Source organism: Podarcis bocagei, assembly GCF_964188305.1.
Source record: "Podarcis bocagei genome assembly, chromosome: 13".
Classification (NCBI taxonomy): domain Eukaryota; kingdom Metazoa; phylum Chordata; class Lepidosauria; order Squamata; family Lacertidae; genus Podarcis; species Podarcis bocagei.
Genome location: NC_138138.1, coordinates 52,569,951 through 52,586,392, shown reverse-complemented (window position 1 = coordinate 52,586,392; position 16,442 = coordinate 52,569,951). Strand labels below are relative to the sequence as shown.

Below are 16,442 nucleotides of genomic sequence, written 5' to 3'. Positions count from 1 at the left end.
CTTGAGGGTCTCTGGCAAATATGAAGATGAGAGTTGTCCCCTGCCTCCCCCCCCAAAAAAAAATTCAAAATTAAACCGGCTAAAGTTAAGCGCTCCATAGTCTCAAATGGTTATCAAATCCATTATTTTTCATCGGTGCAGCATGCAAAATTCCAGAGGCCCCTTAGATAAAGGATTAAGATCAGAACTATGATATTGGGAATAAAGGAGAAAAAGCAGGAACAAGAAATAAAAAAATTTCTGCTGACCAGCCAGAACGTGGGAAGTCTTTTTTAAAATATATAATTTGGAATGTATAATTGGCTTTATTATTTGAATTATGATGTGGCAAGATTTGATATTCTATCAACTGTGATGTTATTAATAAAAATTATTTACAAAAAAAACGAAAACAAAATTCCAGAGGCCCCTGCCTCCGCCCGGCTCCACCCAGTAAATACGGTAGGGCTGCCCTTCTACCTTCTCGAGTGACGTCACCGCCTCATGCAAATTACCTGGCGCATGGCGCCATGGGAAAGCAGGCGGCTCTTTGGCAGGGTGGCTTATATGCCGCTCTGCACAAAGAGCTTTGCCGAGGGAAACGGTGCAAAATGCCGCAGCGGGAGGCGTTCTAATCTCTCGCCGAAAGTTTCCAAGAAAGCTCACTTTGCCCCACCGTGACCTAAGAGGCTGTGCGCACGATGGCGGCCCCGGCGTCCAGACGTGCTCGCTATCGTCAGTGAGGTATATCCTTACCTGTTCCTCCTCCGGGAGAACAGAACATGATGAACGGAGAGCGCATGAGACATGATTAGAGTCTCCGCTGGCCGGGGAACAGCAACGCCCCGGCCTGCTCCTTTCTGATTTTTACTGACGATCTTTCACTAATCTCAAGCGTTATAAAAGCAGAATTAGGTTTTATTTCTCAATACTTAATCCTACTGGTTAGCTCTGTTTTTCTGATTCCTTGATTGCTCCGGGTTGGACTAGATGAACCCTGGATGTCCCTTCCAACACTTACATTTCTATTTCCGCGTGATTGGTCAACTGAAGTGTCCATCAGTTGCGCGTTGGCCCGCCTATTCCACCTTCGTCTGCAATTGGTGGGATACGACTAGCGGAAGACCATTGGCCGCTCTTTCTACACTGGTCCCGCCCCTTCTCTGGTTTCCAGGGTGCGCTGTTTTGCCTGGCGGCCCTCCATCCCTCTTTCGGCTCACGTCTCCCAATGCTTGGTGGTTTCACAAAATGGCCGACATATCCCTCCCTACGTTGCCGCTTCTCGTTTCTGATTGGCCGGCTTTGGTGTGGGGGGGAGATTGACAAGGTCCTCGTAACCACTAAGCTTGCGCTCGGCCGTCTCCCGACTTTAATCAACCGGGAGCGAGCATCGTAAAGGGCGCAGGGAAGCAGCCAATCGGTACCCTTTCCTCTCCTTTGCAAATCCCGCCCTCTTTCCTAACCCTGGAGAGGCGTCGAAACTTGACCAATGGAAAGGGCAGGAGAGACGCGCGAGAGGCCCTTCCATTAGACAATGAGAAAACGGGAGACCCGCTCCTTCCGAAGGGGAGGCGGAGCTGCTGGCTTCCGAGAACCAATTAGGAGGCGCGTCTGGAACGCGGCGGCAGCCAATAGGGCTTCGGGAGGGCAGATTTGAAAAGCGAAGGCAAAGGCGTTTTTGCGGCGACGCGGATGGGAGGCTGTTGGCTGGCAGGTAGGGAATCTCGCGGGCCGGTGGGAGGAAAAAGGGGTCGGCGGGGCAGGGACGGGGATCTTCGGGACTGCGGCTCCCACCCTCCCGAACCTGATAGGAGACTGGGATCTGGTATTGCAAGGAGAGCCACAGGGCTGCATGGGGTTGGGTGGATAATGGCTCTGGGTGGATCTCGGGGTAAAATAAATAAATATTATTTTTTTTAATACCCCGCACTCCCCAGCCAAGACCGGGCTCAGGGCGGCTAACAACCAATAATAAAAGCAAGTTGATTAAAATACAATTTAAACGATTAAGATACAACATTAAAACAATTAGGGAGCAATCTCATCATGGGAGGAGAAAGGAAAAAGGGGGAGGGAATCCAACTGATTCTGAGCCAAAGGCCAGGTGGAACAACTCTGTCTTACAGGCCCTGCGGAAAGAAATCAGATCCTGCAGGGCCCTGGTCTCATGAGGCAGAGCGTTCCACCAGGCTGGAGCCAGTGTTGAAAAGGCCCTGGCTCTGGTTGAAGCTAATCTAACTTCCTTAGGGCCCGGGATCTCTAGGGTGTTGTTATTTATGGACCTTGAGGCTCTCCGTGGGGCATACCGGGAGAGGTGGTCCCGTAGGTACGAGGGTCCTAGGCCGTGAAGGGCTTTAAAGGTCAAAACCAGCACCTTAAATCTGACCCTGTACTCCACTGGTAGCCAATGCAGCTGGGAAAGCACTGGGTGAATCTGCTCCCATGGCAGAGACCCCGTGAGGAGCCTCGCTGCAGCATTCTGCACCCGCTGGAGTTTCTGGGACAGCTTCAAGGGCAGCCCTGCGTAGAGCTGGTAAAGGCCCAATCCGCACTATGCATAGGAAAGCAGCTTCATAGTGCTTTAAACAATCATAGATCTCCCCCCTCCCCAATCCTGGGAACTATAGTTTGCTAAGGGTGCTGAGAGATGTTAGGAGACCCCTTCCTGAGTTCCCTGCGAGGAGGGATTGGTTGTTGAACCGCTCTGGGAATTATAGATCTTTTTTTGGGGGGGTTGTCTCCTAATAACTCAGCAGCACCTTTAGCCAATCTACATTTCCCAGCCCCCCCCTGCTTGAAATGGTATGGTGCTGTTTTTAAAAAACGTTTATAGTGCAGCCGAGGTGTTTATTCCAGAACAGTGTGCAGAAAGTAGCATCATATGGTTGCTCCCATTTATATTTGATTCATAAAGTCTATAAACTGCTGGATTGTACCAAAAAACAAGAACAACCCCAAACCCACCCCACCCTCAAAGCAAGAAGGAAAAAGTAGATCACGGGAGGGGGGGGGGTTATTTTGCCATCATACTACTAACTTGGAGGAATGTTTTTTGCTTATAATTTCTGTAGCACTTCCCCGGGTATGAAATGCTTTTCAACACATGCTTAAGGTAATTGAATTTAACTGTTAGGTGTTGCATTCATTAATGCCACTTTTAGGGATATTTATGTATAGTTAGGTGTAGGTGATTGAGAACTCTCCTGCAGCTGGAAGGCATGCCATTAAGCACACACTAAATCTGTTCACAGTAATATTTCAGGATGTGAAATAATATTTTTGCCAGGCTTTGTCAGAACCTTTTCTTGAAAATTAATGACTGTATGCACAGTGGACTCTATCCCCCTATCCCAAACGAGAGCACACCCAAGGCACGTCAACAAGTTATCACAAAAATAAAGCTTGCAGGAACATCCCTTCAGGCAATTATATTGCAAGCTGTGACATATGCATGTACCCGTACTCAGGCATTCAGTTGTTCTGTGCCCACATTAATAATGGTGTGATCAAATATGGAGCGTAAACTGGGGCAGCATACATCCTTATTTTTTAACCTGAAAGTTTCATGTGCTGCAAACAACCATTTGTATGTTTAGAAGGTGTAAACAATATTCTTCTTTCTTCCCAGTGCCTTTCTGTTGTAAATATATGAATGTGCTTAAAGAGTGTGACACTGACAACAGGTGGAGGGATACAAAGGTGCTCCCTTACTACTTTAAAAAAATCAGTCGGTATAGTACAGCAGTACCTTGGTTTAAGAACAGCTTAGTTTATGAACAACTAGGATTAAGAACACTGCAAACCCGGAAGTAGGTGTTTTGGTTTGTGAACTTTGCCTTGGAAGCAGAACATGTTTCGCTTCCTGTTGAGGGTGTTCCATTTGTAAACTGAGTCCCCCGCTGCTATGGGAAAGCACGCCTTGGTTTAAGAACACTTTGGTTTAAGAACGGACTTCCGGAACAGATTAAGTTTGTAAACCAAGGTTCCACTGTATAGCTGTGGGAGGATGTTGCTACAGGGCGTATTAGAAGGCCAGGATTGAACAATAAAGACTAGTCTTTTGAAAACCAGTAAAATACTTCAGGGTTTGCTATGCGCACATCCCGAAGTTTACTTAACCCTCTGGTTACGTAAACGGAGGTATGACTTTATTTTTATTGTGAACACAAAATTAAACATGTATTAACAACAGTTTCTGTTAAGTGTGATACAGTGAGGCGGAAAAGTATTTGATCCCCTGCTAAATTTGCCTGTTTGCCCTCGGACGAAGAAATGACCAGTCCCTAATTGTAATGGTAGGTTTGTTGTAGCTGTGAGGGACAGAATAACAACAGGGAAACCCCCAGAAACCCAGAAGACAAAAGTCAGAGATTGATGTGCATTATAATGAGTGAAATAAGTATTTGATCCTCTATCAATCAGCCAGATGTCAGGCTACCTGGTATCTTCATTGTATGTAACAAGCTGAGATTAGAAACACCAGCTGTAAGGGAGAGGTTATACCTGTAATCCCAGCTCATTACAGTACCTGTACCTGAATTGCATATTAGTTCACGCTTTCTGGAAAAATAAATAAAAGGTGTTGCTTTTTTTTAATAAAAAAGTGGTGACTAGATAGTCTGATTTGGCGCCCACAACCCATGTCCCAGGAGCCATTTGGCACCTAGATTGGTTCAGTTCCACAGCATGATATCTGTTTACCCTTTGCAGAGTGACTCTTGGGATTCAATACTGGAGCTGCGGTAATTTTGGTCACAATCTTTCTGACTTGGTGCTGGACACCAGAGCCGGGCTGTCTCTCCCTCTGAGGATTCTGAGATCCGATGGTCTTTCAGATCATCTTGTGATCCAAGATGGCAAATAAGGAAAATCTGAGCAGTATGTATAGCCTTTCCAAAGTAAGTCTTTGCCTATATCTGCCACTGCTGGGAAAACTATATGTGGGGTGGGAATGTGTCAACTGTTGTGATGGGTGGTGAAGGAATCTTTATTGGGGTTGGTGAGTTAAACTGAGTACAGTGGTACCTCGGGTTACAAACTCTGCTAATCCGGAAGTAGTACCTCGGGTTGAGAACTTTGCCCCAGGATGAGAACGGAAATCGCGCGGTAGTGGCGGGAGGCCCCATTAGGGAAAGCGCGCCTCAGGTTAAGAACGGTTTCGGGTTAAGAACGGACCTCTGGAATGAATTAAGTTCATAACTTGAGGTACCACTGTATGTGTAACAGACAAAAATTGGATGACTAGTCTTTGACCTTATCTTCTGCTCTTGACAAAAGTCCTATCGCGCGTGCGTGTGTGTGTGTGTGTGTGTGTGTGTGTGTGTGTGTGTGTCTGTGTCTGGTAGCCTGTGGGCTCTAAATTGTGGCTTTTACTAGTATCACATTTATTAATGGGGCTTCAAATGAAGGTATATAACCAATTATGTGAGGGGGAGCATTCTCCATTATTTTACTTTTCCATGGAAATTTTCTCATTTCATAAGTTCATTGGTAACAGTGGATGGATGTCAGTTGTAAAGACAATTAATACTAGACAAGCCTGGCAGTTTCAAAGTTATTTGCTCTGCTGACAAAATACAAGTAATAATAGTAGTAGTAGTAATAATAATAATAATAATAATAATAATTAATATGTTATTTATACCCCGCCCACCTGGTTGGGTTTCCCCAGACACTCTGGGCGGCTTCCAACAAAAGATTAAAAGTACAAGTACATAAACAAGTTAAATCAGATCACTGGAGTGTTTCAGAAAACCTACTGATAACAAATACACTGACTTTCTGTCTTTGCACACAGGGCTGTGTGTACGTCTTCATTTAAAAACCACGAAATGTGACCTTGAATGGGGCTATTTCTTGATTGCGTTGTCCCTTTCCTGCAGTACCGGGTGAACAACATGACAAGTGCTCAGAGGGTTGCCTGTAAGGATACCAACACTCCATCATCCATCACCCCTTCTGGAACGCTTTTGGCCCACAGAGCTATTTCCAGCAGCACAAAGAAAGGCCCGAAGGATTCGGGTGCCCAGAATATGGGTAAGACCTGGTCTGCTTTGTGGAAATTTTTGGAAATGACTCTCACTGATTCCTGTGCTGCTGAAATTGCCTCGGATGCACCCCATTGCTTTGGGGTTTTCCCCAGACTGCTTGTCGTAAAGGATGCTGGGGCTTGTGTTGGTCTTGCCGTGTTATGGATGACTTTGTTTTCTGTTTCCACAGCTGTCGCAGGCAGGGTTCCTATTGAGTCTGGCTCCATGGGTCAGCTGCCAAAGGAAGGCCCTGAGTGAGTTCCCTTGTTACTGGTTTCAGAAAGCTGGCGGTTGCAAATCTGTTTCTGGACTTGGGAATGGGTTGGGGCTAGCCATGTTTATTTACTTACTAAATTTCTACCCCGCTCTTCATCCGAAGATCCCAGAGCAGTTTAAATATAAAAACACAAACTTATACAGGCGTACCTTGGATCCCAAACGCCCTGGAACTCAGATGTTTTGGTCCCCGAACGCCGCAAACCCGGAAGTGATTGTTCTGGTTTCCAAACGTTCTTTTGGAACCCGAACGCCCGACAGGGCTTCCACGGCTTCTGATTGGCAAAACCTATGTGGTGTTTCGCAACTTTCTGACTAGTTGCAGGACCTTAGCCAGACCTAGCAGAGTACACGCAGAAAGAAACGGAAGCAATTGGCGACTTGGCTGCAGACAGGATAGACGAAGCAGGAACCAGGAACTTGTAGCTAGGTGTTTATTATATACAGTGGACTATTTACAGGAACAGAACACAGATCTTTAGCTAGCTCTCTCTCACACAACTCTTCCACTGAACACTGAACTCCAGAACTAACACATTCCAGTTAGTAGGCCATGAATTATCACTCCCTTCAGAGAGCTTGACCAATAAGGGAGCTGTCTCCATGCCTCTGTTATCACAGGAAGACTTACTCCTTCACATGACCTTCTGGCTGTCTGCCAAACCTTAATTGACTCTGTGTGAGTAGCTGCACGTACACAGTTTCCCAACGGGAGCTTCCTGCAGCCAATCAGAAGTTACGATTTGGCTTTCAAATGTTTTGGAAGTCGAACGGACTTCCAGAACGGATTCCGTTCGACTTCCAAGGTACGGCTGTAATATCAAACTGAAACAATACCCTGCCAGTTCGAAAGGCCATAGATTGTTTAATGAGTCAAAGGCCTGGGAGAAGAGGCATGTTTTTGCCTGGTACCTAAAGGTATGTAGCGATGGTGTGAGGAGATTCTCCCTGCAGGGAGCAATAGGGTTTCAAGGTGCCTGTCCCCTCCTTGCAACGTGACAAATTCCTCTGGGGTGTCATGCCAGCTAATCTATTTATCCTCCACTCCCTAGGCGCTTATTCACCATTGATGACTTTGAGATCGGGCGTCCTCTGGGCAAAGGCAAGTTTGGGAACGTCTACCTGGCTCGGGAGAAAGAATCCAAGTTCATTGTGGCGCTCAAAGTGCTCTTCAAATCCCAAATGGAGAAGGAGTGCGTGGAACATCAGCTGCGGCGGGAGATTGAAATCCAGTGTCACCTCAGGTACTGCAAAAGACCAAAGGCCTCTGAGCCTCCAAGTTCACAATAGTTTTCACTGTCGGTCTGCTTTGCCCCCTCCCCGTGAGCATCATGGACAAAAACGGCCAAGGAAGTTTTTGGAAAAGATGGAATCTCGTTGGGTGTAGAAGCTGTTGTCCCTAAAATCCTGTCAGTTTCCGGCTGTACAGGTGGTGTTGTTTGTTAAATTTCTGTCCCTCGCAAAGAGCCGGCAAACAAAAAGAAAAAAAGCAGTGAAAGAATGCTATTAAATTAAAAGTGGTCCCTCAGCTGGCAGTTGTGTGGCCCCATAGATCTTCATCCCTTTAATGAAGGGGTCAGCAAACTTTTTCAACAGGGGGCCGGTCCACTGTTCCTCAGACCTTGTGGGGGGCTGGACTATATTTTTTTTTGGGGGGGATGAACGAATTCCTATGTCCCACAAATAACCCAGAGATGCATTTTAAATAAAAGCGCTGTAAAAACATGCTGATTCCCGAACTGTCTGCGGGCCAGATTTAGAAGGCGATTGGGCTGGATCCGGCCCCTGTGCCTTAGTTTGCCTACCCATGCTTTAATGTCTCTTTCCTTTGCTGCCGCTCCCCGGTCGTCGATTCTAACGCCCCTCCCCTTTTCTGCAGCCACCCCAATATCCTGCGCCTTTACAACTACTTCCACGACCGGAAGCGTGTATATCTGATCCTGGAGTATGCCCCTCGTGGGGAGCTCTACAAGGAACTGCAGAAACACCGGCGTTTCGATGAGCAGAGGAGCGCCACGGTGAGCTTGCGCATCACTGCGCCTGGGCTCAGTGGCCCTTGGCAAATAATAATAATAATTTATTATTTGTACCCCGCCCATCCAGCTGGGTTTCCCCAGCCACTCTGGGCAGCTTCCACAGAGACCAAAAATACCCTAAAATGTCACACATTAAAAACTTGCCTGAACAGGGCTGCCTTAAGATGTCTTCTGAATGTCAGGTAGTTGTTTTTCTCTTTGACATCTGATGGGAGGGCGTTCCACAGGGAGGGTGCCACCACCGAGAAGGCCCTCTGTCTGGTTCCCTGTAACCTCACTTCTCGCAATGAGGGAACCTCCAGAAGGCCCTCGGAGCTGGATCTCAGTGTCCGGGCTGAATGATGGGGATGGAGACGCTCCTTCAGTTATACAGGACTGAGGCCATTTAGGGCTTTCACGGTCAACACCAACACTTTGAATTGTGCCCGGAAATGTACTGGGAGCCAATGCAGATCTCTGAGGACCGGTGTTATGTGGTCCCGGCGGCCACTCCCAGTCACCAAAGCCTTTTTAACACTCATGCTGAAATAGAAAAGGATTTGCCAAGGGTCTGAAGCTCAGGGAGGGATCTAGCCTAATCTCAGTCTGGAATGGCTACCACGGGGTTGGGTTTTTGGTGGTTATAAGCTGAGCATTTGAACCATGGAGGACCACTAATAACCTCCCCTGAAGACCTCCGTCAACGTGCAGAGATCAGCTGGTCTTTACAGTGCCCTTAAGACTAATCTAGCAAATTATATACAAGAATCTTGAACGGGGTCCAGTAACATATGGGCAGCCAGTGCAAGCTTTTAAGAATTGGTGCTGGCAATAGTTTGTTCGCATTAATCAAATCTTGAGGTTATCAGTGCATGAATCATCCTGGCCAGGCTATCCCTGTCCAAGAACGGTCATCGTGGGCACACCAGCTGGAGCTGGCAAAATAATAATAGTTTTCTTAAAAATTATTTATACCCTGCCCTCCCCGGCTAGAGCCAGGCTCAGGGCGGCTAGCACCAATGAAATCACAGTAAAAACATACAGTGGTGCCTCGCAAGACGAAATTAATTCGTTCCGCAAGTCTCTTCGTCTTGCGAGTTTTTCGTCTTGCGATGCACGGTTTCCCATAGGAATGCATTGAAAATCAATTAATGCGTTCCTAATGAAACCGCCTTCAGACCAGGTCCGGGGACAGTCTGTCCCCAGACCTCTTCTGAAGGCTGGGGGGGGGGGGGATAAGGGCTTTTCTTCCCACCCCCAGCATTTTAAAAAACCCCGGGACAGCGGAGGACTTCTCCGCTGTCCGGGCAATCTTAAAATGCTGGCGGGCGGCATTTTAAAATCGCCCCGGGACAGCGGAGGACTTCTCCGCTGTCCGGGGCGATTTAAAAGCCCCTGGGAAGGCAGGCAGGGGGGACAAAGACTTTTGCCCCCCGCCAGCCTTCAGAAGGTGTTCCCGTTTTGCGAGTTTTTTGTCTCGCGAGGCGTTCGTCTTGCGGGGTACCACTGTAATAGGGGGAAAAGAGAGGGGAGGAAAAGAAAAGAAAAGAAAAATTTAAAATACATGTTAAAATGCAGCCTCATTTTAAAGTAGCTAATAAATCAAGACCATAAGGGGAGGGAAACATAAGGGTCAGACCAAGTCCAAACCAACGGCCATGCGGAACAGGCCCTGGTCTCTTGTGACAGAGCGTTCCACTACGTCGGGGCCAGTGCTGAAAAGGCCCTGGCCCTAGTTGAAACCAATCTAACCTTGAGGCTCATGACCTCCAAAGTGTTGTTATTTGTGGACCTTAAAGTCCTAGGGCATACCAGGAGAGGCGGTCCCGTAGGTACGGGGCTGATCTGTTTGGCTGTCATTCAAAGGGTGCAGTTTGAGGTCACCCAGTGCACCAAAGGAGCAGGGTAGTGGGTTCAAGTCTCTCTCGGATAGCAAGGCACTGGTGTCCCAAGGTGTACGCAACGGACCCTTCTTTGCTTCACCTCTGCAGTACATGGAAGAGCTGGCTGATGCCCTCCTCTACTGTCACAGCAAGAAGGTCATTCACCGTGACATCAAGCCGGAGAACTTGCTTATGGGGCTGAAGGGGGAGCTGAAGATTGCTGATTTCGGCTGGTCCGTGCATGCCCCCTCGCTCAGGTAAGGGGGGCGCCCTTGGTTTGGTTCGCCCTGGTGGACTCAGGATATCTGAGGCCCTAGTTCCCCACTGCGCTGCCCCAGATCCCTTCAGCTCTTAACCGCCCTTGACCTCCTGCTCTGCCTCAGGAGAAAGACCATGTGTGGGACTATGGACTACCTGCCCCCTGAGATGATTGAAGGCAAACCCCACAACGAGAAGGTGGACCACTGGTGCATCGGGATCCTGTGTTACGAGTTCCTGGTGGGGCACCCGCCCTTCGAGACCGCCTCCGCCCCGGAGACGTATCGCCGCATTGTGTCGGTGAGCTTTGCAGTCGGCTTCACAGTTGGCCCACAATTGTCATTCATGCCAGCCATTTCCACGCAGAGCTACTGGGTTGCGCCAGGAGGGTTCTGCTAGCTTCAAGCTCATAGCACCGGGGGGCTCTAGCCCCAAAGGGGATTGTCCCAAAAAGTGGTGCAAAAGAGGGAGGGGGGAGAGGAAGAGACAAAAGCACGAGGACTGGGTGCTTATGTGGCAGAAGAACTGGTGAAAAGCATAGGGCCAGTTCTTGCAGCTTCAGAATGGAGTGGGCCACCCGGTGTCGGCAACATTGAATACCGTATTTTAGCTCAATAAGACACACTTTTTCCCCTCCTAAAAAGTAAGGGGAAATGTCTGTGTGTCTTATGAAGCGATTGCTGCACGGAGGAGGGACGTGTAAGCGGCTCCTGTCCGCTTTGCTGCTTTAAAGCAAGCCGCGGAAGAGGGATGGACGGGAGCCACGGCTCCCCTTCATTCAGTATATATTTTTTCGTGTTTTCCTCCTAATAATAATAATAAATTTATTATTTATACCCCGCCAATCTGGCTGGGCTTCCCCAGCCACTCTGGGCAGCTGCCAACCAGATATTAAAATACACTAATATATCAAACTTTAAAAGCTTCCCTAAACAGGGCTGCCTTCAGATGTCTTCTAAAAGTTTGGTAGTTGTTGTTCTCTTTGACATCTGATGGGAGGGCGTTCCACAGGGCGGGTGCCACTACCAAGAAGGCCCTCTGCCTGGTTCCCTGTAACTTGGCTTCTCGCAGCGAGGGAGCTACGAGAAAAACTATGGAGCGAAAAATACGGTAATTGCAGTTGCTTCCTAACTGGATCTTTGCTGCCCACAACGCAGAATCCACCACTGGGCCTGGCTGCCACTTTCCTCAGGGCTGTAGACACGTATCCTGAATAGGCTACAACCCTTTCACGAGAGCCTAGAGGCGCTGCAATGCACACTTCTGGGAAATCATGAGGCTTGCAGCCCATGTGGCTACAGTGTTGAACTTTAAAAGCTGGGAAAACCCAGCCCCCCCCCCCATCCTTCAAGCAGGCCTTGGGCCCACCTCTCTAGATCTAGCTTTCCTCAGAGGGTGGTTGTGAGGATGAGTGTGGGTTTGGGGAACGGGGGGGCAGCCTTGTGCACATGAAGACCCTTCAAGGTGTTTTGGAGGAAGAGACACATACAGTGAATGAATGAATGAATGAATGAATGTTTATTTGCGTCAGCCATCGGCCATAGCAACAATACAACAATGCAATATATAAAAAACTGAAATAAAAAGTCGATTATATAAAACACACTTTAGGATCCTGAATCAGCAGTCAAATAGTGGATCTTATTCTGATTGCCCCAGCTAAAAATATTGCAGACTTTGCTTTCATCTGCTCATCTTGATCTGCCAAGAGAAAGGGTACCGTGGCAGTGGTTGGATGACCCGGAATGGACAATAAAAGAGGGGCGATAATCTCATTCCTCAAGTCTTTATAAAGAGTGCGAGCCAGAAGGGCGTGTGCCACCGATTCAGTACTGCCATCTCTGCAGGGACATAAGTGTTTTTCATGTGGAATCTGTTAGAATCGTCCCTCAAGTACAGCCGAGGGCAGTACATTCAATCTTGCCAGGGTAAAAGTGTCTCTATATTTTGGGATTGCTAGGTTATGCAGGTAGGGTGCCAGAGAGTCGAAATGGGAAGGTGGAAAATAGTCATACCATGGGCAAAAGTTCCTTATACATATACAACATACCAACTGGCTGAGCACAGGTGGTCTAGCAATAAAGTAGGCAAAAATGAGATCTCCCTTCCACCATGTCTTCTGATAATTCAGAATAGGGAAAACTACCTGGGGAGAGGGGTACAGTGGTGCCTCGCAAGACGAAAAGAATCCATTCTGTGATTCTCTTCGTCTAGCGGTTTTTTCGTCTTGCGAAGCAAGCCCATTGACGGATTAGCGCTATTAGCGGCTTTTAGCGGCTTATCTGCTGATCGGATCAGCTGATAAGCGGCTTAGCGGCTTAGAAAAAGGGGGGAGGGGAAAAACCAGCAGGAACTCGCAAGACATTGTCGTCTTGCGAAACACCTCCAAAACGGAAAACTCTTTCGTCTAGCGAGTTTTCCATCTTGCGAGGCATTCGTCTTGCGGGGCACCACTGTACAGCGATCTATGGAGGAGGATGTAATATGGCACAGCCCTCCCTCCAGGAAGATCTACTTGGGTTGAATGGCACAGGCTTGCTGGCAAAGACTGGATTTAGTGGGTATGACTGTGCTTCCATTACCCCATTTTGGAAGAAGGGTTATTGGAAAGCATGACAGCTTCCTTGCAGTACTTCTCTGTGCACGGTAGGGGATTCCTGCACGTTCTGGAGTGGGAATTGAGGGGCAGATGGGGCTCGTCCACCTGTGAAAGTAGCCCATCTTGGAGAAGGAAAGCTTGGTGCTGTTGTAAACAAAATCTGCCCTTCTTCCCTTATGGGGTATCCAAGAGCCCGTATACAGTCCTTACATGGGTTCCCTGTTGGTAGGAGAAAATAATAGAGGCCAACCAGAGAATATTGAGAAGCAAAGCAGCTCGTAAGCCTGATCTTTATTAAAGCTATTGCAACAGGGTGCCCCCTTCACACACAGGAAAGGAGGAGGACCCAGAACAAAGGTGTGCCCGCCCTTATATAGACATTTTAAATTCCCTGCCCTGGAGCTCCAGACCACCCCTCCATACATCGTACATACATCACAGAAGGGGTGTAACCCAAGACCACCCCCCACAAACATCATACCTACATCACAGAAAAGGTGGTCTACAACAGAAATTTGAATGTTGTTTTTCCTGTCTGCCAGGTTATCTGATAATGCCTTATCTGATTGCCTTTCCTGGTAGTCTGCCCATTCCTTTGAAATGGTGATTACTAAATTCCTGTAACAAGGAAGGGTTTTTTTCCCACCTCCTCCCTGCTTGCAGAGAAACATTTGGTCAGCTTGGGAGTCAAAATGGTTTCAGGACTGTCTTCCTGTGCTGCTCCAGACATGTGGTTTATATATTTATGTATGTGTTTGCTTGGTACATTTATGAACATTTATTATATACAGTTGTACCTCGGGTTAAGTACTTAATTCGTTCCGGAGGTCTGTTCTTAACCTGAAGCACCACTTTAGCTAATGGGGCCTCCTGCTGCCGCACCGCCAGAGCACAATTTCTGTTCTCATCCTGAAACAAAGTTCTTAACCTGAAGCACTATTTCTGGGTAAGCGGAGTCTGTAACCTGAAGCGTATGTAACCCGAAGTACCAGTGTATCAAAGATTTTTAAATTCTTATAACAATGCTAAACCTCCACTGCCTTGTGGGATATCTTTGGGAGAATAAATGGCTAAGGAGTAAGCAAGACACACATCTGGAGTGGAGTCCCTAAGAGGGTTGGATGGGGCCTTGTAGCCCTTGTACTTCCAGCAACTCCGGCAGCCAGGCTGGTGCCAAACAGCTTGCTCTGCTTTCCTTTGGACCACATCAGCCAAGACGAGAGGGCAGCCCAGGAGCCCACGACACACTGCCCGGGCTTGCGCCCCAGGAAGGTCACTTTGGTGCTGCTACTGCAGCCGTTCGACTCCACCCCCGGAGGCGCACTCCATTGTCTATTGAGACGGATGCCAGCAATAATACAACTTGACACTCTTTGGGATAGAAAGCCAGAGGAAGTACCATAAAAGTCTACAATTCTTGAGAGATTCTTAAGAGGACCCTCTAAAGATGCTGAATATTTAGCAGATCATTGTACAGAGCCTTCTTAAAAGGTTCAAGGTAAAGGGACCCCTGACCATTAGGCCCAGTCATGACTGACTCTGGGGTTGCAGTGCTCATCTTGCTTCCGGGTCATGTTGCCAGCATGACCAAGCCCCTTCTGGCGAACCAGAGCAGCGCACGGAAACGCCGTTTACCTTCCCGCCGGAGTGGTACCTATTGATCTACTTGCACTTTGACGTGCTTTCAAATTGCTAGGTTGGCAGGAGCAGGGACCGAGCAACGGGAGCTCGCTTGCTTCCTGCCTAAATATGTTAGCAATGCAAGTACCAGAGATGTCATTCCAAGTGTGTGTGTGTCAGAGAAATGCGTTCAGAAGCCGAGGAAGCGTCTGTTCCTTGCTAAATCCTCCCATGCCTGCTTTTCTCTGGTTCCTGGTCTTGACTCCCTTTTCTCTCTCTCTCCCGTACCCAAATACAGGTAGATCTTAAGTTCCCCCCGTTTGTGACAGAAGGCGCCCGGGACTTGATTTCAAAGCTGCTGCGCCACAACCCGGCTGATCGACTGCCACTTCAGGGTGTGATGGAGCACCCTTGGGTGAAAGCCAACTCGCGGCGGGTCCTGCCTCCTGTCTATAACGCTGGGCCTGTGAACTAGCTCTGAGGAGGGACACATGAGGAGGGACTGGTCATAACCGAGCGATGGCCCAGGAAGAATTTTGGTTTGGTTATGTTTTAAGGTTTTCTTTCAAATGATTGTAGGGTCTTAATTTTTTATTTTTTTATTTTTTTGCTCCTGGAGGTCCTTGCTGGAAGAACTGACAGGTAAATAGTGTATTTCTGCCTGCTGGGGGATAAACTAGCCCCTCCAAGCTTCTGGGGGAGCTGGCTTCGATTGCTTCAGAGTCCGTATTGAAAAATGGGTCTTGCTTCAGTTGGAACTGAAGGCCTTTAATCCTTACTCTCCGAAAAGCTCTTTTTAATAGGCCCACAGTCACCCAGACCGTTCTAAGACATTGATCTTGTGGCATTATCCTACGGAGATGTTTGCATCTTTAATAAAACTAATATTATTTTTTTATATATACTCGATTGGCTGTGCCTCCTCTTCCTTCGTCCAGCTGCAACTTTTGATGGTTATTTCCGATTTCCTCAAAGCGCAGAAACAGATGGGTGGGGTTTGGCTTGGCGCTTGACACAGAGGACTCATTGTTATGCTGGGGGCGGTGGCTCGGGCTGAGTGTACATGTACTTTCCTGCCCAGATGCCCCGCCCTGCCATAAACTCTTCCTTTGGACTTTCCAAAAGATAGCTTGGGTAAATTGGCCAGAAGAAAGCAAGGCATGGAGGTTACGCTTGCAGGCCTGTGTTGGTCAGTGCAGGAAAGCAGAGATTTCGTGTATGCTGCATGGAGCTCCACGATGGAAGAGAGAATTTCAAGAAATAAAAGCATAAATGGAATATTCAATGGAAAGGGCTAATTCTCACTGAGGGGGGTAACACGACAGTTGCATGTAGTGCCCCAACTGCCTTCTAAAATAAGACATAAAAATAGCCAGTGAGGCTGTACAGTGGTACCTTGGGTTAAGTACTTAATTCGTTCCGGAGGTCCGTTCTTAACCTGAAACTGTTCTTAACCTGAAGCACCACTTTAGCTAATGGGGCCTCCTGCTGCCGCTGCACCGCTGCTGCACAATTTCTGTTCTTTTCCTGAAGCAAAGTTCTTAACCTGAAGCACTATTTCTAGGTTAGTGGAGTGTGTAACCTGAAGCGGATGTAACCCGAGGTACCACTGTACAGTCGTACCTCGGGTTACATACGCTTCAGGGTACATATGCTTCAGGTTACAGACTCCGCTAACCCAGAAATAGTGCTTCAGGTGAAGAACTTTGCTTCAGGATGAGAACAGCAATCGTGCTCCGGCGGCACGGCAGCAGCGGGAGGCCCCATTAGCTAAAGTGGTGCT

The 16,442-nt window shown here is 48.0% G+C and overlaps 1 protein-coding gene across 4 annotated transcripts; it reads left to right on the top strand.

Annotated features, from left to right (window-relative positions):
• Positions 1-978: 978 nt before the first annotated feature.
• AURKB (aurora kinase B) lies at positions 979-15,555 on the top strand. Of its 4 annotated transcripts, none has more exons than XM_081168059.1 (10): positions 979-1,693; positions 3,051-3,091; positions 4,690-4,877; positions 5,777-6,015; positions 6,199-6,262; positions 7,337-7,528; positions 8,164-8,302; positions 10,291-10,439; positions 10,566-10,740; positions 14,958-15,555. In XM_081168059.1, the coding sequence occupies exons 4-10, from the start codon at positions 5,823-5,825 to the stop codon at positions 15,132-15,134; spliced, it is 1,089 nt and encodes a 362-aa protein (XP_081024185.1). In that variant the 5' UTR covers positions 979-1,693; positions 3,051-3,091; positions 4,690-4,877; positions 5,777-5,822; the 3' UTR covers positions 15,135-15,555. The 4 variants fall into 4 exon arrangements, with proteins under 4 accessions (XP_081024185.1, XP_081024182.1, XP_081024184.1 ...); XM_081168056.1 differs by having other exon boundaries at positions 983-1,693; positions 5,862-6,015; XM_081168057.1 differs by lacking the exon at positions 979-1,693 and adding an exon at positions 1,709-1,804 and having other exon boundaries at positions 5,862-6,015.
• The last annotated feature ends 887 nt before the right edge of the window (positions 15,556-16,442 follow it).

What these genes read in the sequence shown, in the direction of transcription:
- AURKB (XM_081168058.1), top strand. Translation starts at nt 4,833, where the DNA reads ATGGCAAATAAGGAAAATCTGAGCAGTATGTATAGCCTTTCCAAA. An exon ending in CTGCCAAAGGAAGGCCCTGA is followed by an intron (nt 6,263 to 7,336) that starts GTGAGTTCCCTT and finishes TCCACTCCCTAG; the next exon opens with GCGCTTATTCACCATTGATG. An exon ending in GTGCATGCCCCCTCGCTCAG is followed by an intron (nt 10,440 to 10,565) that starts GTAAGGGGGGCG and finishes GCTCTGCCTCAG; the next exon opens with GAGAAAGACCATGTGTGGGA.